This window comes from Stegodyphus dumicola, chromosome 1 (assembly GCF_044657685.1).
Source record: "Stegodyphus dumicola isolate Sdum_Otavi_A_Nest chromosome 1, ASM4465768v1".
Lineage (NCBI taxonomy): Eukaryota > Metazoa > Arthropoda > Arachnida > Araneae > Eresidae > Stegodyphus > Stegodyphus dumicola.
The window spans coordinates 123,826,775-123,851,671 of NC_140768.1; the positions used below are offsets into that span (position 1 = coordinate 123,826,775).

At 31.0% G+C, this 24,897-nt stretch overlaps 1 protein-coding gene across 2 annotated transcripts in view; it reads right to left on the reverse strand.

Annotated features, from left to right (window-relative positions):
- Window positions 1-24,897, reverse strand: part of LOC118192783 (putative RNA-binding protein Luc7-like 2) — a 57,451-nt gene that overhangs the window by 17,288 nt on the left and 15,266 nt on the right. The window contains exons 2-5 of one of the 2 annotated variants that reach the window (XM_035363800.2): window positions 19,393-19,454; window positions 11,919-12,017; window positions 5,303-5,413; window positions 3,088-3,231 (exon numbers count right to left, since the gene is read on the reverse strand). In XM_035363800.2, coding sequence (XP_035219691.2) covers window positions 3,088-3,231; window positions 5,303-5,413; window positions 11,919-12,014 — 351 coding nt within the window. In that variant the 5' untranslated portion in view covers window positions 12,015-12,017; window positions 19,393-19,454. The remainder of the gene's footprint in view (window positions 1-3,087; window positions 3,232-5,302; window positions 5,414-11,918; window positions 12,018-19,392; window positions 19,455-24,897) is intronic. The other variant, XM_085819926.1, reaches the window with a different exon arrangement.

The following is a 24,897-nucleotide window of genomic DNA, read 5'->3' on the forward strand; positions in this document are numbered from 1 at the left end:
AAATTTCATCAGTGGCTCACTAAACTCCTGCATTTCTGAAATACACCCTCCTTGTAAAAAATGTTGCCAACTGCCCTACACCCTGGTTTTACTTAAAGACACAATATTATGTGCCCTGTGAATACATTTTAATTCTGTACCGCTTATAAAAATGGTGCTTATATGCTCAAATGCTACGTACTGTTCTTATCTGTTAAAAAGCTATTGAAGGGGGGTGAATTAACAGGTTGGGGCTTTTTATGCTTTGTATCGTGTCAAGCCATGTGAATACATAACATGGGATAATTTCCCGGTAGAGTCTGTAAATTTAGTTTTCCAGCTGACAGTGCTGCTTCAGTATTCTTAAATGTCATGTTTTCTGGTTAAAGTAAGTTATTTATTCATCATTTCAACATATTATAAATTACCTGAAATAAATATTGGTCTGAAAATTTACTATTTAGTTGTTAATATACTTGAATTACAAAATGTAGTTAACAAAAATTTCTTACGGATATAAACCTCAGACAGAAACTAATTATAAATTTGAATATTTTCCCTTTGTGTTATTAGTGTTTATATATATGTTTTTATAAATATTCAGTAAGCAAAATTTATCTCTTGCCCGGATAAATTATTTCTTGAGGGAGCTATAGTCCAATCTGGCCATAGCTTCCTCCTAGTTGAGTTCATGGGCCTGTAACTGCCAAGCTTTGCTAATAATAGTTAAATGAAAAATAGTACACTGATGTTTCCAGAAGTTTTGGAGTGTTAATTCTGTGTCATAGGTTACAATAAAACACTTTTGAAAATGTTGCCGATGCGAGGGTTTGTAACCTGAGACAGCATTCATCAGCTGACACAGTTTTTGCTCAGATAATTTGTTTGCGAATCAAATAATTGTCCATGATGACAGAAGTTTGAGATACGAGGATTCACTGAATTATAAAATTTACCTTTTATTTTCCACAGTATTTTTTATTTTTAAATTTAAAAACTTTCTATAACTTCACTAATTCTATATTACAGAATACTTTTTTCATATCTTACTTTGAAGCTAATTAATGTTTTTAAAAATGTTCACTTTGGATTTAATTCAATTGTGAATATAGCTCTTAATTTTTCATTTACACACAAGCACGTTTTTTCGCACATTTTGCAACATTTCAAAGTTTTACTAAACAATTCTACAACAAACTCCCTGTTTGCAGTAAACATAAAACTTTAAATCTGTTATCTCTTGAGTTATAATCATATCAGTTTAATTCAAAGAAAAATATAACACCAAAAAATGCTTTTAAATACAGACAACTAATGACGTGATATTAAAGTCACAATAGATTATAAAATTGCCAAGTGACATAGAAATGTCGCCAAGTAAAGGATTCAGTTGTCAAGCAGCTTGGTTTCAATTTCAGTTAATTATTTAAACTTTTGCATTTTTCAAATTAAAATGTTGTAAAAGTGCCTCATTATTATATATTTCTAGTTATATTAAACTAGAAAGCCGGCGGTCATACGAAATGACCGCTGTTCTAGACATTATAAACTGTCATTAAAATGATTTTGCAAAGGTGTCTGCTAATTTAAACTAAATTAACCTGGGCAGGCGGCGAGGCCGCCCCTTTGCTTATTGCCCCACGGGGTTTCCCCCTTCTTCTTGCTTAAAGTAGAGTGCAATGAAGGAAACCACCGGCGGTGCATTTCTTAAGAGCCCACCGCTAGCTCAATCAATAAAGGTGATTTAAATAATGAAATGTTAATTCATATGTCAAAGATCTCTTTGTACACAACAGTTCTCACGTAGATCTTTCCATCATTTTTAAGCTCGCCTTGCAGAGGACCATCAATTATTTTTAATTTTACGTCCGCTCTTTCACGAACTCTTGAACAAGCAACATAAAGTTGACTGTGCCTAAATACAGGCTAAGGTAAAAAAATGCCACCACGCTTAAGCGATTGGCCCTGAGACTTATGGATGGTCATAGTAAAAGCAAATTTTAAAGGAAATTGTTTACATCTCAATTGAAACGGGAACCCTGTGCCGTGGCAACTTCACCCCCATTGGCTAGTACAGTTACGCAAGCAAACAATAAAATATCGGCGACAAACAGACACTTAAGCCGCATACATATATATATATATATGGGGTGAAGTATAATCTTCTCCTCCGAAACGGCAGGCTGCCGGACTTAGCGAAGCACACCGTTGGATTCCGCAGGTCCATGGCATGCCATTTTGACCATTTGCGTCTTCTTGGGATTTTAATTAGCCGAGATATTAATTAAAAACTAAGTTTTCCCTACATTTTCCACTTTTTTCCTTGGGTTTTCCCTATTTCAGGGATTTGGCTATGTGTCAAATTCTTTTTTCTCGAATATCTACGGAACGGCGCCAAGTCGAAATTGGAGACGCGTATCCTAGGATTCCAAAAAATTCTCCGAATCCATCGATACCATTCTCCTCTTCATACGACTTTAATCAGCTGAGATATTAATTAAAAACTGTGGAAACATTAATTTCCACGCTCATTTTTCCGAGTGACAACAATAAACTATCGGCGACACACACTTTAGCCACTTATATATATAAAGATGAGTGAAATTCCATTGCTGTTTTGAAGGATACTTTTTCCGGTCATCGTTTAATGTTATCAAAACAGCCACGGACATGATCACATTAAGTGGTGCCTACTGTGCTTGCAAAATATTTTAAATGCCTTTAAAAGCTGAAACATAAGGCAAAGTTTTTGTTAAAAATTATTGGTTTTACACAGAAATATGTGGCAATTTTCAGCAAAATCTTGACCTCAAAACCAAAAATACACTTCTTCAGGATTTTTACCAAAAGGTTGCTGACTTATTTCCTTAAAATAAAATGAAAGATACAAAACATAAGTTTTAAGATAAATTTTCTGGATAAACTCCTCATAAAATAAAAATCTTCTTGAAACAATTCATTTACACCAAAGGAATACTGAGTACATAATATTATAAAAGTATTACTAGAATATAATTTTTAAAAGAATATGGATATTTTGTCAGCATCTATAAATACACAAAACACTGTAGTATAAAATGCTAAATGGTGAACTTTCAATATACAAACCTCTGCCAGTGCTTTCTGCTTTCGGAATTCCTCTACTTCTTCCATGGTTTTCATGGATTCTTCCACATTTCCTTCTGCTCCCAATTTTTCGGCTTGTGCCAGCTTCTTCCCAATCTGTTCAGCTAGTTCATGGACTTTGTTCAACTGGTAACAGATTCACATAAATATTAGTGATGCTCAAATTTTATCACAACAGTAAATGGAATGAATTAGACAAAAAACAAAACAACAAAAAAATCTCCTTACACTTTCAATAAAAATGGAAATTCTAATATTTACACCACCTCAAAAACAAATAAACAAAATAAAATAAAATTAATATACCGAAGAATAAACATAAGGAATTTTTTAAAGGAATTTTTCCCCATTTGAAAGAATTCAGGTTTGAGAGTATTTCTGAATTTAGTAAAATTCCATAATCATTTGCATTACAATTCTATTAATTAAATTTTCCACTTATTATATTAAAGATCTTCTCCCTCCACTTTTTCTTTATTTATTATTTATAAAGGTAAACAAATTTTAGAAATGCGGGAGAAAGGCAAGCACTGGAATAACTACGATAATAATAATTTGATTATATTTAAAATACAATTAATTTATTTGAATTGTAAAAGTTGTAATGTTCTAATTTTTGTTTTGCTATCGTAAAAGTATTTATAAAAAAAATGTTGCTCTAACATGTTTTTCATAAATGTTATTAGTCAAGTAGGAAAACAGCAAATTATTGTTGTCCAGCAACTGAAATAAGTTGTTGACAACATAACAATGAGAAAAAATTATTTTCTTCACTGCTATTACTGCAAAAGTAATGTAATTTCCATTATTTCATTATCTTTTAATTTGAAGAGAAGAATGCATACTTGGCTCACAACTTAAAACATAAATTCATGAAATGATAAGTTAATGTACAAACAGAGCTACAGATGTAAAGTGTAGCTACAGTGGTTGGACAAAGCATAAGATAATGTGGACAGAAAATAGTTCACTATATGCGGTTTCAGATGTTTACAGCAGTCAAAAATTGATTCATTCAGCCATTTTATGTTTCTTTCTATATGACACAGCTTTTTAAAAATTAAAAAATAATAATAATAATAATAATAATCAGCGATTTCATAGCTAATTTCTTTGTATCTAATGCTTAATCAATCTTAATTACAGCAAACAATTACGGTACATATTTAGCTACTAACCTCTTTTAAAGTTCCACCAAACCCAGGGGATCAATATTAATCCCACTGGAAACCCCTATACCGTATTGAATATTAAATTTAAGAATTAAATGCAGTGGCATCATTTGCAGAAGTCAACTAAAATGCAACAAATTCCAAATGTATTCAACACTGACAATACAGTTGACAGAAACTAATGCTTGCAATAAATAATACAAAATGCCTAAAATTGTTCAGTGGATTCACATGAATTGAAATCTGTTCTTAAACACACAGCACAGTTCAGATTTAGCACAATTCTTAGCATGAAATATATTTCAGTCATTACACTATTGATAGTGTAAAATATATTTTGGCAAGATTTCAAATCTTCTACCACACAGCAATAATGCTTGTATATAAACAAGTTAGTCCTCAGGTTTATTCAATCAGGAAACATGAAAAATGTACAATACCCTTCATCAGAACTCTGGACATTTTCGACTGCTACGCAGACGTGCTTTCTACTCACACCAAGAAGGCACATGGTAAGGAGGGAGAAAGCCCTTACAGAGTCATCTCAGATGTAACAGAAAATGTGTACACACACACCAAAAAAAGGGGGGAGGGGTTGAGTAATGTGCCAGTAGGCATGACAGGACAAGGCTTTCTTTTAAGAAAGCAAGGAATGTTGGTGGAACAATCTGGTAGTTTAAAAAAAAAAACTGATGTAGGAAATTTTTCTTATGTTGCAAAGGAAACTGTAAAATTTTGTACACCCCTCCCCCCTTTTTTATGTATTAAAAAAATCCATGGCTGGTTCAGGGAAGTTTGGACTCAGGGGGTCTCTAAGCATAAAAAGATTAGGAATTCTTATCCTACAACAATGACCTCACATATGCAGAAATGTGGCAGTACAGACATAATGCTTGCATAATCTTCTCTATCCTTGAATGGCCCTTTAGTATATCTTGTAATAAACACACACTACACTACTAAAGTTACACTACATAATAAACTTTAAAAAAAAAAAATAAAGTCAAATGCAAACCTTTCATTACCTTAGCAGCGACCTCAGCACTCAGCTCTTCTTGAGTTTCCGCCAATCGCCTCTTAGCTTGCTCTGTTCGACGATCACATTCGTTAATGAAATTCTGCAAATGCTCCATTGCCTAAAAATTGCAAACAGCAATAAATCAATCCATATGGAACCAGCACTGCAATTTATCAAAAATACTTCACAGAACATGCAAGAAACTACTACTACCATAAGTGATTTTAAATGTGGATTCTTTTCAACAATTCAGAGGATTTGCAAGAATTTAAAAAAATTACAAATTACACTCTAGACCTATTGAAAAATTTAAGAAAAAAGTGGTTATTTCAAGAATGCATAAAATTTAGGTAAATAACAGTTTATAAATTGCACTAACCTATCGCTAATAACTTTCATTTTCAATGACTAGAGATGGTAATTGCACAAAAATGATATTTATGTAGGCAATAACATATAGATGGCTTCTCTTGCATAATGAGAATATAATATTAGGTATTTAAAAATGCAATATACTATTACAAAGCATTTTGTTAAACAACGATATATTAGCTAAGTATCTATTTTACACCTAGCTGACATTTTGAAAGCATAATATTAAAAAGTAAATAACAATACCACTCAAAGTCTTAATTCTCAATGCAAAAAGCAGAACCTAAATATTAGCATTTCTGGTTGCCCCCTTCAAAAGAATTTGCAATCACACTATATTATTAAAACGTTTCACTCAACCAAAGGTTGAAACCAAAGGTATACTAGCATAGGGTTTTAGGTACTAATATGACAAAAAAACTAAGGTTATTGACACTTAACTGATATATATAGATATTTTGAGAAAATATAATAAATTAAATATAAAATTCACAAACACCAAAAGTTGACAGCTGAAATCAGTGCTGAAAAATTAAGATTAGTGTTATTAAAATAGTGACATATATAGATATACTAATATAAATTACAATCTTAAAAAAGTTTTTATATGACAAGATAATATTTAAAATGGGTACAATAAATGCACTAAAAGGAGTAAAATAATTCTATTGACAGAATTCAGCCATAATTTATATTGCAAATAATAAAAGTGTGGTGGGCCTAAATAACAAAATCTCCACTGCCAAATGTTATACACCAGACTCTCTTTTTTTTTTTTTTTTTTTTTTTTTAAATTTAATATATTATAGGTGCCCTACACATTAATTTAACATACTGCTATCGATTTACCGAAATCCCTCATGTTTGTATACAAAAACATGAAAATATATCACTTATTGAGATCAATAATTTGGATATCGTGAACAAACTTTTAAAGATTAAATTTTGTAAACTAATACAAAGTTGCTAAATAAAAGAAAATTCCCCAAATAAAGACAAAACAGATTTAAAAAATTGGCCTGTGATTGAAAAATATAGCCAAGTTATGGGTTAAATTAGCAATCAGCTTGGTTTTGATTTCAGTCAACCATTTACAGTAAAAATTTTGAACATCTTTATCGATTCTGAAGGCAATCAGATATAAGTCTTTCTTCTTCATGGAGCAAAGTTCTGCAAAAATTTTCTTTTTCCCTGGAGGAAAAAATTCCTTGAAAACATCTACAAAAAACTAAGGATGCTTTTTTGCTGAATTAAAAGTTTTATATTGGTTTGTTATTTTCAGATAAGGGAGGCACTTTGAATATTAAGGTTAGGGTATCGGTCAAATAATTTTCAGTTCATAAACGAACTTCTAGATTTTCTGAATTAAAATGCTGTGAAAGTCCCTATTCCTATTAATATGTTTCCAATTATACAAGGTGTTTCATATTGGATGGGACAAAACGAAGAGTGTAGTAAAAATTCTGTAATTGATTTATTAAGCTGAAACAAATTAATTTTGAAACTACAATTTTACAAGTTTTATCTGGCAAAGTAAAAAATCTTCCTGTTATGAAACCGCCGCTACAAGCACTGTTAAGAAAGCATTTTGGTTTTAATATGGAAAAACATCATCATTCAAAGATATTTTCACACAAAACTTGATAAAAAAAACCACCGCATTGTCACATCAAACAGTGGGTAAAGCAGTTTCAGAACACGGGCTGCTTGCGTAAAAAAAAACAGGCCAGGAAAAACTGCAGCCAAAACCAAAGTGGTTCAAAAAATTCGTGAAGTGTTTTTATGAAGTCCCACAAAATCAAAATGTCGTGCAAGTTTTAAACTCAACGTGCCTCATGTAATTGTGTGACATGTGTTACAGAAATGTCTGCAATTCCGGCCATTTCAGATAGTAGAAGTGTTAAAATCTTCTAGCAAACCATTGCATAAAGCTTTTGGTAAGAATTTTCAAGATAAGCTGGAGGTGGTTTTGGAGCTATGTGGTTTCACAAACAGACTCACGTTTACGAATGAAGCTCCTTTTTACACCTCTAGCAAAGTTAATTGTCAAAATTTACAATTTTGGAGACAATTCTCTAAAGGTGAACATTTCCTGTGCCATTTCCAACAGGTGTGCTTTTTTTTTTTTTTTCCCTTCACGGAAAAATCAATTAAGGGTGCATTTACTGAGGTATGCTTCCAGAACAGCGCCACTCGCATGCTACATCCCAGTTGACCTTTCATCCCAGGCAGAATGTTTTCTTCAAGTTGCGGTGCCCTGATGCTCCTTTCATACCCTGTGCCTTGCTTGGCTGTGGCACAAGATCCCTTTTCACACAGCTGCCGTTGCAAACGCTTGAAAGTTTTCCAATTTGGAGTGTGTTTCAATGGAAAATGAACCCAGTAAAGTCTTTGTGCCTCACTCGCATTCCCGTCCGCTGCACCGTACACAAAGTGCATATTGGCCATTTCATAGTTCATATAACCAGACATCCTCCTGGCAATCCCTGCTGAGTGCGAGGACCGCCATTTTTTTACCATTCACAATGGAATTCTAGGAGCTCGCCGTTTGCATTCCGATCACACATTCTATGATGGATATTGCTCGTATAGCTGCTTCTTATCACCCCCTAAAGTTTTGCAGATTTGTTCAGATTCACCCTGTATGTTTCTTGAAGTATTTATATTAAATAAGTTCACATAGCTGTACATTCCATTTATGTTTTGAAAGATATTTTTCCTCATCACTTAATGTTATCAAAATAGCCTTGGACGAGCACGACCATACTAAGTGGTGCCTACTGTACATATATTATTTTTCTTTTTAAATGTAAGAAAACAAAAAACTATGCAAAAATGACAGTAAGAAAATTAACAATAGAAAAAAAAACATGCTATAATAATCCTTACAATTAAAAACTGCGTTTTATCTCTCCAGAACTGCACATATCTTAATTTCCTTTCTTAGTGTTAGAATTTCTATGTTTTTGAGCCACAAAATTTTTAAAGGGCCCATAAAAATTACTGTATTTCCCAGCGTATAACATACATCTATAATTCTGAGCTATACTTTTTAATTTTTAGGTATATTTGCCATATATCCTAAAAGATACATGTGCAATGCTCTTATATTTTGAGGTCACTCATTTCAAGATTTGCTCTAGCCTTTCAAAAAATGGTATACAGAACTTACAATCGATAAGGGGAACAATATGTGTGTGGGTTAAATGCTTAAGGGAGTAAACATACATGTAAAGATGATGCACTGTACTCAGCACAAGTGCCCAAAAGAATGCTATTGTAGGATTTCGAGAAAAGCCGGATATAATTTGGAGAAAGAATGAACTTCCAACTTGAAAGATTTTACTGAGTTATGATTCAGATATTTTCCCTTTCTGTGGCCATTTTGAAGTGAACATCAAAGCTTTTAGTTAAAATACAATTAATCTAGCATTCATTTTAGTAGTAAATATGGCTCCTGTCAAATGAAACAGAAGAGTATTGATTCCAAATGCAAAGTCATTCAGTTTGGAAGTTTGGAGTTCAGAAAGAAATTGAAATCGTGCTGCAGGAAGAATGCTTGGTGTTGGTGAAAGATGGAACAGATGATAATTATTTATTTATGGACCAGAGTAACAGTGATATGAAAGATGATACAGAAACCAATGATGTGCCTGAAGCTATAATGGAACACAAACTTTTCATGTATCCGATAATGGAAAGATTTTAAGTTCAAAAGGTATGTCATTTCTTTTAAATAAACAGCATAAGTGCATGTAAAAATGTAACTTTTGTATGCCGATTTTTTCCATATTTTTAAACTATCATTTTTATACCCGGCGTATAACACACTCCCGTACATTTTGATCATAATTTTTGTTTTAAAAGTGTTCATTACTATAACAGTATTTGATTTTTTAATAGTTATATTCATTTCATATTGGCAATGATTAAGTGGGCTGAAAACGACACACACACACACACACAGGGGGGAAAAAATCAAAAACACAATAATAATTTATGTGACTGTTGAATGTTAATGGCAAATTATGAATAAAAATGTTTGCAACATTCAGAACATACTGGATCATCACATTTTTCGCAAACGTAGTGTTCCATACAATTTTTGTCACAATATGCTACAGGATTTTCAAGTTCCATATTTTTTTAGAATCATCACATATACATTCTAATACATGTCCAGTCATTTCAAGAATACAGCTGTAGTTATTGAGCAAAGTTTAACCCTTTCTACCAGGTGCTTCACATATGCCTTCCCTATCATTTTTTCTCAGAGCTGGGCATTCGCCCATTGCATCACTAAAGAATGAGCTTAGGGAATGAGTGATGCATATTGAACCATTTTTTAAAGACCACTAGTTGATGTTCTGAGTAAATTACTTTTGAACTGAACATAGTTTTAGGATCCTGAACTTCAGTTTAATCACACTCTGCCTAACTTTGGTGTCAGCTGTTGCAGGGAAGGAGGGAAAGCATAATGTAAACAGAGCTTGACTCTTTAACTCGTCACATGACTTACAAATTTGCATTTCTGATATCCCTTCGAATCCTCTTTTTCGCAACTATGTAGGGTCTTTTATTGTGTGTGTTTGTATATGTGATTATGGCAAAGCCTTGAGGGCTATCTGCCCAAAGGAAGGGATGCCTTCATGAAGGACTTTCTAAGGGAAACTGTCTCGTATACACTGTACACATGGGGGAAACCATGAAAACGCCCATGCAGCCAGCCCATTCGCGGGATTCGAACCTCGGACCGAACTACCAGTGTTCAGCAACTTTACCGCTCGGCCGCTGGTTGGCGTAGGGTCTTTTAGGATTGCTAGGTGTTCTGTTACACTTTGCACTGCTTTTATTGCTTACATTTCATGCATTTCCCTTTTTATTTTAGAAAAACTCAAATTCAGTTTATTATGGCAAGCAAGCATTATTTTATCACAGGAAGGATATACTCACATGGTAAATGAGCCAATTAGTGACATGGATGAGAGTGATGATTCATTTTTTAAAGTGTTAGAAAGTGATATTTGTAATGATTCTGATATGGACATTTTGTCAGAGATGTTTGTCTACCATTTCTCGTGAAAGATTTTGTTACTTGTAAATAGTCTTATTTTTTATCAATCTTAAAGTTTATATTAATGTATTTTGCCAATTGTGCTTCAGAAAATTATTTCTCAGAGTAAACAATTTTTTTATATATTTTTGTGTAAAGGAAAGGAAAAAGATTATTAAATGCTAATTTCTATGCACATAAATAGCTTAGGTAATAACTTAAAATGGCATGTGATTCCCCCCTTCCCTAAAGTTAAGCTTAGCAAAGCAAAACCCCTATCCTGTGATACGATTCCTTTTGATTTCCATCTGTCCCGGGATAAAAGCCTTAAACAAAGGCATGCACTTTTTAAAGGGTTGAATATTATCAATGCATATAACTACTTCCAAATTTTAAAGTTAATGTATTATGATTTACTATTACTTTAATGTCCTCTATTGCATAAGTCTGAAAACTGGCTATTGGGTTTATGTGAATATATGTTGCTGCAACCCTTATGAACATAGCACATACCAATCAATTTCTAGCATTGGTCTAAACTGTTCCAGAATTCAATTGCAGCTATTATTTTGGTTCAATACAGAAAAATGCTCCTATAAATCTATGGAGATTAATATGCTTTCGGACTCTTCCCCCCCCTTTATGGCTTTTCTTCGCCAATGAGATGCTGGCCCACAAGCAAAATGGGCTTATTAGTTAAGCCATGCTGACAGTTCTAATTTACTTTGCTAGTTATTAACTTATCCCCAGGCACTTCCAAGTTTACTATACTATTGCTGCCATATGACTAAATTGTTCACTTTTACAGTGACTGTTCAGTGAAACCCAATTATAAACTGGCATGGTGGTTTACTTCTTTTTTCTTCCCCAATAATATTCATTTAATCTGCTGTTTCCCAAAACAGAAATTCAGTTCTACTTTCAGAAGCTGCATAAGACCTTAGGAAATTCACATTTTGTTTATTTCTCGATATAATTATGAAGCCATACTACTTTTCTTTATTACTTTTTACTTATTTATATTTAAATGTACTAATGGATACAGAGAGTGATCATCAGTAATATATATATATGTATATATATGTAAGAAAACAAAATGTATACACATGTTAATGTTCCTGGAGAGATTAATTTAGTTACTGTTTATTGTTTTGCCTTAATTTTGTATACTTGACTTTTGCAGTATCAAGATACTTACATCGACATCATAGAAGTAATCTTTTTTTTGTGCTGCATTTTCATAATCAGCTCGCAAGGCCAAGTCGTGAAGTTTGGGACACTCTCCTAGGTCCATACGCTGAAATAAGATGATAAAAAAGATTAAAAATGAGCAGTACATGGGAGTTTCAAGATAATACTACAAATCAAGCTCTACTACAAATGCAGGTTCAAATGTTTTAAAAAATTACCTGAACACGCACAAACTAAACTAACATTCAGAATGATGAGTGAAGTTTTTGTTCCCCCATCCTAGACCAAGCATTTTTTCACACTGATTTTAAAACAGAACCATTAATAAGTAATTCTTTAGTATCTGCTAAAAAGTTTTACAACTGCTTCATAAAATGTTTCAGATACACATGAAAAGTACTGCTACCATCATAAGATGGTAAAAAATATGTTCTAATTAGAATTAAAGAACAAAAAAAAAAAAAAAAAAAAAAAGGAAAGTACAGAGAGAATACTGCATTTTATATAGTACAGTTGGCTAAACAATTATAAACTGTGATTACAATAGTCAAAAATAAATATTGTTATTTACTCATAAAGTTCTCCTCTTCATACACTTTCCCCCTAGTTTTTTCAGCATATGGTCTAGAAACTGATTTATGGCAACAAAGTACAATGCGAGCATAAATTGGAAAGTATTTTGTGTAAGTAAGAAATTAATAAATCCTTTGAAATACATAATGTAACAACATGAGAGTTGTAATATTGTTGCATAATGTACTTCAATAACATTAGAGTATAATATCATTGCATTATGTAATGGAATAATATACAATTATGTGTTGCTATGTTTATCATTTAAGTCATGTCTCCAGAAGCATTTATGCAGCACGTTTTCCCTTTCCCAATTTTCCAGCTGTAAAATTCGTAGAAAAAGGAGGGAAATACACAAGCAAATATGGAAATAAAAATAAAATACAAATGGAAAAATCATAAACATTAAACTATGAACTATCTATTTAAACGTCAAAGTTAATATCACAAACACAGACATTCTTCTTTAATATTAATATGCCAATTTCAGAAGATTTACAATATTTAAAACACCACTTTCAACTTTTGGAATGATATTTTCAATATTTTGTATCAATAGAATACTACAGATATTTTTCAATACAAAGCAAAACTGTATATTCATATAATACTTAGAAATATAAAAATTAAATTAAAACTGTAACATTCACCATTCTATAAGATGAAGAATGATTTCATTGGATTGGACTATTTGACTACAGGAAAACACATGAAGATGTAATCATGTAATATACGATCAATTGCTTTTAGTTAGTTAATTATTTCTTGGACTAAAATGCTGTTTTTAAATTTCAATGTGCAATTAAATGGCAGAGGGTAATTATCACTATAATAACTATCTACAAAACAAATAAAGCGGTAAATCTTATCCTACATGATCACCTGGTGAAGCTAAGCAGAGGAACATCTTTGAGCAGGAGCAGGATTTTCTAAAGGAAGCTGACACCAGTATTCACATCACATGAGGAAAAATCAAGAAAGCCTGTTCATTTGTCAATTAAATATAGCGTAAACTAACAATGCTGCAGAACTCATAACAGATTTTTAAAAAAGGGAAAGGGGAAAGCCAGAAGAAAAAGCAAAATGTTATTACAGTACATAAAAAAGTAAAAAATAATTAAAAATTTTTCCGTCTTTTTGTAGAAGGATTTAAATCGGAGATTTTGAATTTTTTTCTTGCATTGACCCCTTTTAAAAGACATTTATTGATTGATACCTTTACAGTTTCCTCTATAACATACAACATAATGGTGATACAAAATAACTGAAATAATACCAACAAATAACTGAACGATAACAATTCAACTACGAATAGCAACAATTTTTTTAAAAAAATAATGTTAAAATTGGAGATCTGAATGGCACAAAAGTTTGATTTTAATTCATGTGATAGCTGCCTTGAGGTATTTATACAATTTTTTAATATTTGGTATAAAATTGTGTAATTTAAGTTTTAAATCTCATCATTCAAAAATATCTTATCTGTTTCTTACCTTCCATTCCAGTTTTGCATTCTTCATAATTTTTTAATTGTCTTCTTGTGTTTTTGCTTTTTAATTTTTTCATTGCATTTATTAGATGAAAATTTATATATTAAAAAATATTATTGACTTTTATATTTTATTTTCAAAAAGTATTACTGATCATACTGAACTTTTATTTGTTGATAATGTAAACTATTAATGCAACAGTTTCCAAAAATTTACCTGATGTTGGAAAACAATTATTATTAAAATATATTAAATAATTTTAATGTATTTTGTCCCTTATATTTATTTTATACAATTTCTTACTACATGATACAGCTTTACCTCAGTAAACATCAATTTTATTAATATTTGTGATCAATGGTATTTTCATTATGCCAATGAATTGCCAGTGCATGTATGGCTACCAAACCCCAATCAGACCATTACTGTTTAACCACACTAGCGAGAGCAGTTTGGCTGAGAGCCAAGATGGGTCAGTTTAATTGAAGGGGTGTGGGTGAAAAGCATGGGTATTTTTCCCTCTCAGAGGTCGTAGCGGTTGTAACAGCTTTAATATGGTTATTAATCTCTCGTGCATTTGAAATAGATGAATAATGAATAATGTACAGGTTACTGGCAATATCAAAACACAGGCTCGAAAGCCACATGCATTTTCTCATACAAAGCGTGTAATTATCTTTTTAAATAAGTTTTTATACCTTTTCTTCTCTTGTTTGTATGTTGCCATTTTTTTTTCTTTTTCTTCCTTTTTTTTTTTTTTTTTTTTTTTTTTTTAGTGTAAAATAAAAGTTATTGCTGTGTTCCATCATTTGAGTTTACTTCAAATTGTTTAAGAAGTATCACAGGGTGTGGGTGAAAAGCGCAGGTATTTTTTCCTCTCGGAGATCGGGGTCATTTAGTGCTTTTTCTTACAATCGTTGAGCATCACTGTAACTGACCTTCTTTGACTTTCAAATCTTCATTTTTACAATGAGTTCTAGTGTTCCAGAAAGCTCTAGAAATAAACCTTTCTGCAGCGATTTTAAGAAATTAGTGTATAACGTGATTAAAGTTTGCGATGAAGAATCACAATTAGTAAGACTGACCACCATCCCAGTTACGCAGAGCGAGTAAGATGACTGGCATTTCGATTGCCAGCATAAACAGATTTCGTAAAGTATCTGAAAGTAAAGAAAATGTTAAATTCTCTTCTTCTAAAAAAAAAAAAAAAAAAGAGAGAGAGAGAGAAACTGTTGTAAGTACAGGCTTAGATAATTTTGAATTGGATATTTTAAGACGAGCAGTTCAAAACTTTTATGTCAAGGAAAAGAAAGTGCCAACTATAACCAAACTACTTCCTGTATTAAAAGACACAATCAATTTTCCTTTGCAAAGAGAAATGCTAAGAAAGATTCTCCAAGAAATTGTTTTCATCTGGAAAAAGTCCCGGAATAAAAGAAGCGTTTTACTAGAAAGACCTGACACTGTTTTGTCAAGAACAATGTATTTGAGGAATATTAAAAGGTACAGAGAAGAATCCCTCACCTAATTTACATAGATGAAACATGGGTGGACAGCAATTTAACGTTTGTAAAATGCTGCCAATCAAATGAAGTCAGTGGGATTTTAGAAACAGGGAATGCCTGATAATTTTATGTGCTGGTGGTGAAATGGGTTTCATTCCCAATACTAGTTTAAAGCAAACTCTACAACTGACAATTATCACGAACAAATGAATTCTTCAATATTTGAAAAATGGGCAAACAAGAAGTTCATTTCAAACCTACCACCAAATTCTGTTATAATTATTGATAATGCACCTTATCATTCAGTGCAGCTAAATAAAAACCCCCAATGCCTCCCAAAAAAAGGAAGATATAATGCAGTGGCTGACAAAAAACAACATTTCTTTTTGTCCGATTTACGAAAAGTGGAGCTGCTGGATTTAGTGAAACAAAATGCTCCCAAAGTCAAAACTTTCAAATTTGATTGTATAATGGAAGAACAAGGCCATACAGTTCTGCGACTCCCACCATATCTCTGTGATATAAACGCCATAGAATATGTATGGGCTGAAGTAAAAAATTATGTTCGAAGTCAGAAGTCAGACTGCAGATATAAGCATGTCAAATTTATTACATTGCACAAATGAGGCTATTGAAGGTGTTTCGGTGAACAATTGGAAGAAGTACAGTGACCATGTCAGGAATTTAGAAACTAAATATTAGAGAAAAGATGGTATAATAGAGGAATTGTGTGAACCATTGAATTTTAGTGTCAACGACAATTCGGATTCTGAATTCTCTACGAGTTCTGAGGACCCTTAATGCTGTGTCACCAAAATAAATGTAAAGGGGAGAAAAAAGTTATGGCATGTTTAATTAAAACTAAAATAATTGTTATGCAACCTCTTCACATAAAATTGCTTTATTTTATTTATAGATCATTTGATTATATTAATAAATGTAATTTATTAAAGAATATTTAACAGATAAAAGTTTTTCATTCAATGTTTGAAAATATTAAAAATTAACTAAGATGCATTATCTAAATTATTATTAATTTAACATTATCTATTAAAATATTTATAAACTGATGATCAATTGTATTAAGACAAATAGTTTACTATTACAGTTCTTTTGTTTTTCTTTGAAAGATCACGATCTGATGTTTCTATTCATTTTAATTTAATTCTAGAATTTTAAAAGTTCACGGTACATCAGCTTAAAATGTATAAAGCGCAGACAAAAATTTTCTATTGTGCAGCACTCGAAAGATAGAGCGTGAAATGGAAGCACCATTTAAATCTAATCAAGCTACTGCACTGACCTCCACATCACTGATAAATATGCCCACTTTCCTCCCAAACCAGGTGTTTACATAAATCTGGAATATGTGGTTGGACAGCACTTATCACTTACCCCCTTTTGAATTTTGTGAGCCCCCAGCCCTACTGGAAACCCCTGCACTTGAGCTTTCAAAAATAAAACATAACTTAATAAAACATAATTATGAAAGGTATAAATAAAAATATATTTTAATATTATATTTTTATAATATATTTATTTTATAAAATAAAACATAATTATGAAAGCTATATTAAATTATCATCATTATCAATTACCTAATTACAGGAGTAATTGCCACCCCATTTCAAAAAGCCTAAAAAAGGTGTGAAGAAAAAATTAGATACAATTTCATATAATTTAGGATATTAATGTGAAATATATACACACATGCATGTTTTAAAACAATTTCATTTGAGGAGCAAAATATGCAATTTTTAGTGTAATGAATAAAAAATTAATTTGCTTCCAACATCAAGTAAATTTTTTGAAACTACTTCATTAGTACTTTTCTTTCCTAACAAAAAAAGTTCAGTACCATCAGCAATACATTTTGGATTTTCACTTAAAAGTATCAGATTTGAGTTTGAAGTATGCATAGTAAGTGTTGGAGATGAACTACTTAAAGGAAAGAAATGGTTCATTGAATGTAAAGAATTTTGGAAAGATGTCCATTAATTCATTAAATTATACCTAAAATCTTTACCAACAGGGTCTTCAGAAAGATTTTAAGAACCCAATCCTTCATCTGTACTTTTGTGTAATGAAAATAAATAACATTTCAGTCAGCTGAACGAACATCTACGCAATCAAGGTTCAAGGATATTCTATATTCTGTCAAAATGTCACCAATATAATGAAAAGTGCTTTCAGCAACAGCTTAAAAAGTTTTTTTCCCAAGTTTTTTTTTTTTTTTTAAAGTTAAAATGGATTGCTATATCAAAAGGGGAACGAGAAATCCTTACAAAAAAATACAATCTTCATAATCATCATAATAAAAAGGTTATCTTGAAAATGGGAAACCCTCAATGAAATATTCGGAAATTTATGTGATTTTGTGTTAAATTATTATACTAACCACCCTTGGTGAAGTATTGAGGTAAATTTAAAGTAGGTACTGAAGTAAATTTGTTGTTTTGTGTAAATTCTCCTAACCCATGATAAATGAAGCTTTCTAAAAACTGCATGAAATTACTCTTACCCATAGTTAGATCTAGCTTTCCTGTATAAAGAGCAAAAACAATTCATAGGAAGAAAAGGAAAAGAAGCTACAAAACCCTCAGCAGTGGAATTTTTAGTGGAATGTTTTGATAGTTTGATCTCAGCAAAATCAATTTTTCTTTTAATCCTTGATCAAGGAAGTTTTACAGTGACAACCAACTAACATTTATCATAACATTGAATGAGAAAAATACATAAACACATACAAAAGAAAGGGGTGAGAAAAGCTACAGAAAACTCGATAGTAAAATTTTTTTGGCTAAATGTTCTGGGTTTTGTTAAACTTGTTAAATAAAAAATTAATTTATGTTTCCAACATCAGGTAAATTTGGTCATCAGGTAATCTTTGATTAAAAATTTTTTTTCTGAATACATGAAATTACACTCACCACACACTAATCACAAGCAAGAACAGTTCACACAAAGAAATGAGGGAAATCATAAAGCACTCTGCAAAGGAAACTTAATTTAATGTTTTGACTTTCGTAAAACAACTCCTCCTAACTTCTGACAAAGATCACTTTGTTAGACATGAAGTTACATTAAAAGCTAACCATTATCAAGAGTAAAAACAGTTCACACACAAAAAAGAAAGAATATTCTGCAGTGAAAATTTTTAGCGGAATGTCCTGGTTGTTGTAAAATTTGTTCTACAACCTTTAATACAGAAATCTTAGTAAGTTACACTCACTAAGAACTATTTGTTACCAAGAGTGAGAATAGTTCATAGACTCACGAAAAAAAAATACGCCATAGAACATTCTCTAGTAAAAAAGTTTTAGTGGGATCTTCTGATCTTTGTAAAATTTTTCTTTTAACCTTTGATAAAGAAAGCTTTCTGAGGAGATTTAGTTATACTTACTAACAGCTATCCTTTATCAAGAGTCAGAACAATTCACACACACTTAAAAAAAAAAAAAAAAAAAAAAAACGAAAAAAAAAAAAAAAAAACGTGGAATTCTTTACAGTGAGCATTTTTTTAGTGAATAATGTTCTGATGTTTTTGTCTAGGTGTAAGTTGTTTTCACTCTTGATAAATAAAAATTCATGTTTTGACTGGTGTCAAATATCACAATATTTCCTTCCTGGGGAAATTATTTAATAAATGTAAGCAATTTTCATAAAAATCTGTCTTCAGCCTGCCAACTTCAACAAGTGAAACACTATCTAGGAGATAAAAGTAAATAGAGTAGTAATTCAGTGTGAAAAAATGCACTAAAAGAATTGAAACTATTCATTGTTTTCTTATAAAACTGCTTGCAATTTTACAGTGGTAACAATTGTACGACTAGTAAAACAACAACAAGCACCAACATTTGTGATAGAGCTTAATGTGCAAAACAACAAGCGAAACAAAAGCGCATATTTTTACCAAGAGGCGAAACAAGTTTGTTGACCCACTGGTTCAAACATATCTTCCATTCAGGATGAAGCCTTCAAGGAAAAACGATAAGGAGTGATTACAATGTAATAACAACATTGCCAATGCGATCCATATATATTTAAATTTTTTATAGGTGACCAGCTGCCACTGGAATACCTGAGTTAGCTAGTTACCACTACAGACAGCTAGTTAACATAACGTGTCCAAACCTGAAGCATAAATTAAAACCATAAAAGTTTCAACTTAAAAAAGTATTAATTTTACTCACGAAATCTGATACACAACAAACTTACACTTAATTTATCATAATCAAAATGCATTAAAGATAGATCTAATAATTTTAGATTATGCACCAAACTTCAGTAAAATTCTTTCACAGATTTCAGTTTAATTAATTCTGTTCTTAATATACAAAAGCAGCACACGATTTTTATAATGGCATTTGAGGAATTCCTCTCTCAGAACTTAAAGTAAATATTCTATGACATCTCTAAGGATAAAGCCTAATTTCATATATATTATTTTAAATTTAATGTTAAACTAAAATTTTATAAATATAACATTAACTTTTGCAATATAATCTTCCAAAATAATTATGCATTTCCATTACCCTCATCATTTAATTCAAATCTTGGTAAAAATTTCTAAATTTGTAACAAAATTTTGAAATGTGCCAGAAATTTTATACACAAGTTAAAATGTGATATGCTCATAATTACTTTAAAATTTCCAGTATCCATCAATAACAATTAGTTATACATATACAGATGATATACTTGAGTAACATTCAAGCTGTATGGATTTTTATGGTGAAAGCTCGTTATACAAAAGTTGAAAATTTAACATAATACTACCAGATTAAAATGGGTAAGCAAAGTCTTTTCTTGATTCTAAAAACTTGAAAACCACTATATTTACACATAAATGGGTTTTGGGAAAAGGTAAATATAGTAATTCTTTCTAGGAACTGTACTACATTATTCAACATTTGCCCTGTAACACCTGAAACACATCTCTTATTTTGGACTTCAAAGTTTCAACATCACAAAATGACATGAGAAAAACTCAGTCTTCAATACATCATCTGTCTAATTCAGGATAATGTCGTCAATCTCATTACCTACAGTACGCCACCGACTTTTTACAAGGTCATGAATGTTACCAGTTTGTTTAAAACTATTCTTATAAATTTCTGATGCCTGACATTTGAATTTTTATGTGCATACAAACTGCCACTGATGCACAAGTTAGTTTCATACTTAAAATACACTTTGCTTTCTTCTTTCATTGCTGCCACTATGTTACCATGACCAGTTCTTCTGGAAGGACTGAAGACCAGTTCTAAACTGAAGATGAAGTCTTGTGGATAGCCAGGAGACACTGTCGAAAAAACTTTCAGCATTATGGGATTACCACCACCAGTATCATTTTTGAGATAACAAACTGAACAGTACAAATCGAACTGGGACTTAAGCCTCATGAAATGTCACAAGCATTCTCAGAAACCTTTTCAGTAATATGGAAGACTATCAATATAATTCCTGAGGCAGCATAATGAATGATAATTCAGACCGAAAATGAAATCTCATGGATAGTTACAGAGATTCTCACAAAAAGCCCTTCAAGCATTATGAGAAACTATCACTCATATTTTACCATCATCAGTATCATTTCCAGAACAACAAACTGAACAAACAATACAAATCAAATTGGGGATGAAATCTCAAAAACATGCCTAAAATCAGCAATATCTGAATAATACAAATCCAAACTGAGAACAAAGACTAATGGATAGTCAGGTAAATTCCAGAAATCGTTCAGCAACATGGAAGACTATCATCCATTACTATCAGCATCATTTTTAAATGACAAATTGAATAATAAAAACCGAGGATGAAGTCTCATGGATAGTCACAGACATTCCCAGAAACCTTTCAGTAACATGGAAGATTACTGGTAATGTCACCACCACTAGTACAAGAATTTTCCTTGTTAAAATCACATCAAAAACACTGTTCATCAGATCAATATCACTGATTAATACTCACACTGGGGTTACAATAATATAAAAACATTTTCCGGTATGATGGAACATATGCAAATGTTATTTTTATATTTATTATGGCATCAATGTTCTGCACATCAGAAATGTAATGCTTTCAGTAATGCAGGATGGGAAGAATGTTATGAATATTATAAAAGAAGCTTACACAATATTTGATTCAAGTTTATTCAACATAAGCTTAATTAGTTTGTGTAATGGAACAAAAACAAGTTTTTATTGTAATAATAATGACAACTAGCATAGCACAAAGATATATACAAAAGTAAAATTAGCAACTGTACGCTTTTGATAATATAGGTATACCATACTATTTGCACAAAAATACTAACTCTATAGGGAAAAATTTACAGTGCTCACTAAATACTATATAATGCAGTAGATTTTAAAATACTGCCCAATCTGGCTATTTCTTAAAATGCTTTGTGTCTTCAAAATCAATTCGCAAGAAAAAAAAAAATTTTTAATTGCAGAAAATAACTTTCTATAAACACTTACAGGTGGAAGCTCAGTGTACATTTTTTATTAAGGTGCACATTTTTTATTAAATTTTCTTTTTAAACACTTACAGATGGAAGCTCAGTGTTTAAAAAGAAAATTTAATAAAAAATGTGCACCTTATTAATTTTTAACAAAATGTAAGACATCTTAATTACTTTGAAAGTTTTCTCATAAATCCCAACTAACTAGTCTTAATGCATATTTTCAAATGCTTTTAGCTATACTATTTCTGGTATATTTTACAAAATTTTAAAATTTCTGCCTGTTAATGGAGATATTTCCAGCTTTATTTCAAAACATGACTATAATTATTTTCTACTGTTTGATTGTTTCTACTAAAGGCTGTTCACGCAGCACATAACTGTTTCTAGCTCTAACTCAGATAGCTTTATTACCTAAAAATAGCTGAAAACTTTACCTACTGTATTTCCTCATATATTTTTCCCCTAGCATTTTAGTAACTGGTTCTGAAAATTTAAAATATGTTCACGTGATGTGTTCAGGGAATGAGCTTTCCTAAATTTTACAATCGATCCATTGACGTAGTGACTGCTTTTGTCTGGCAATTCACTAACAAAGAAAAACCCTTGTGAGCCAAGCTGGCTGCATGTTCACCGTCTCCAATTATTTGCGGATGATTCGAGGCCTAAAACCAGCAGAGACAACAATAAGAATGAGCAAGATTTAAGTTATAGGGAAAATGAAGGTATCTTTTTAGATATGCATGTTTCTTATCAGAATGTAAATTTCTTTTAAAAAAACAATATTGTGACAGTTTATCCATGAGTACTTTTCAGTTCTAATGTTTTTACTGTAAATGTGTTCTTCAAAAATTCAATTATAATTTTCTCCTCTCGACTTTCAGACAGTAAGATTAGCAAAATACAGGATGGGAATATGCAAAAGAAAAAAAAAAAAAAGTGGTATGCAAAGTTTTCTATAAAAAAAGAAGAAAAATTAAAAGGAACATAAGCAACTACAGTAAGGTATACCTATATACACATTAAATGGAATTAAAAATTACTTAAAGCTAAGTCTTCAGTAAATACTTTATGATTTTTTTTAACTATCGATTAAAACTTTTTTTTGGCAGTTCATCTTACACTGTTCCTATAAGAATTTCCATAAACACGTATATAAATCATTTTTCTACTCACCACAGGCCTTTCAAAATGAATTCACCATCACAGTGTGAATTATGCATGAACAATTATTTCCAGGATTTTTAACAACTTGATATCAAAATAAAATATTCAAAAACTGTCAATTGCTTCAATAGGAAAATAATAAAAAGATGGCCTTGTAAATTAGAAAAGGAAAAAAAAAAAAAAAAGACTTTTACTCAGATAGAAAATTTTTAGGATAAACAGAAAGAAAGCATAAAATACTTATTAGTTTTTAGTTCATCTCAAAAAATTCTTTATGAAAATTACTATACTTGGAACCTCCAGAAGAAATTTACTTTGTTGAGGATTAAAAACTTTTCTCCCAGCTTTTCAAAAGTCTTGCATAAAAAGTTGAAAGAAAAAAAAAAAAAAAAAAAAAAAAACCTCTCTTTTAATCAATATCAGCTCACAGCAGTACTTACCAAACTATGTGCTACTATACACTAAGAAAACTTTAAAGAGTTAATCATCATGAGAGACTATGCAATGTATCATAAAGCTTTTAATTCCTACAATTCCTTATATTGATTTTTTATTCAAACACAACCTGGCACTATTTTGCAGAAAAATACTTGAAATGTTTCATATTATTATTATCATCTCTATGTAACTTTATTTTATCCTTAATTTTTTTTTAATTTAATTTTAAGTTCAGCATGTGTACTTTCTCTACATAAACAATATAATTCTGCTGATACTATTTTGATTTTGAACATTAAAAATGTTTCATATGTTAAGCAATGTATGATTAAAAAAATTTTTAACTTTATCTCCCTACCTTTTATACTTTGATATAAAATGTTAAATATTTTTCACATGACAAAATTAGTAATTTTTTTATATCAAATGTTAAAAAATGTTACATATAAAGGCAATGTTTCTATGTAAATAATTTCATGCCTTTGCTAGCAAAAGTTAAAAATGTTTTGGGGTGAATACTGTTGCCACATAGCTTTATTTTCTTCCTTATCTTTTACAAGAGCACTTCTCAAAATGTAGTCTGTAGAGTACAAGTGGTACTCGAAGCCTGCACTTATGGCCCTCCTAGATTTGCAAAAATGTTATGTTTGGGAACGAAATTAAAAAGATTTTATATTGTTTCTTCCTGATAACATGTAGCTAAAGCTAAGTACACGGGCATATCTTTCAGATGTAGTGTCAAAATAAAATGAACTAAAATGTTGTTTACAAGCTAATCCTTTGATAAGTAATTTTCTTGTACTCAATTCCATCTACACTGTAATTTTTTTATTCTCAATGACCATCAGGGATGATTGCGACTCCATTTCATAAATCCTGAAAAACTACTATAGAGTCCAGCATGATTTAAAATAATTAGATGTAGTGAACTGTAAGAATAAATAATAAGAATAAACTGTAATAATAAGAAGGTAGTGAACTGCACTTAAATGTATTTGTAAGAAAGGATTTTTGACATTAACTCAAATTAAAAAAAAACACTTAAATCAACTCAATGTACGTGATGATCTCAGACTTTTAAGCTCATCAGCATGCATCCAAACACTGAACAGTTCTGCAAAAATCGGCAAGCTCATCCATTTCATCAATGTGAGTACAAACATTTATTTAATAATATAAAGACTGTCTAAACTTTAAGAGCTGTGAATTAATAGAAAAAAATAAATAAATAAACTTTTCTCCAATCAACTTTTGATTAATACCAATATAAATTCATATGTGTTTTATAATGAATTACATTTTAAAAATATAAGTATACTGGTAGAAGTACAATATGCTGAAAAA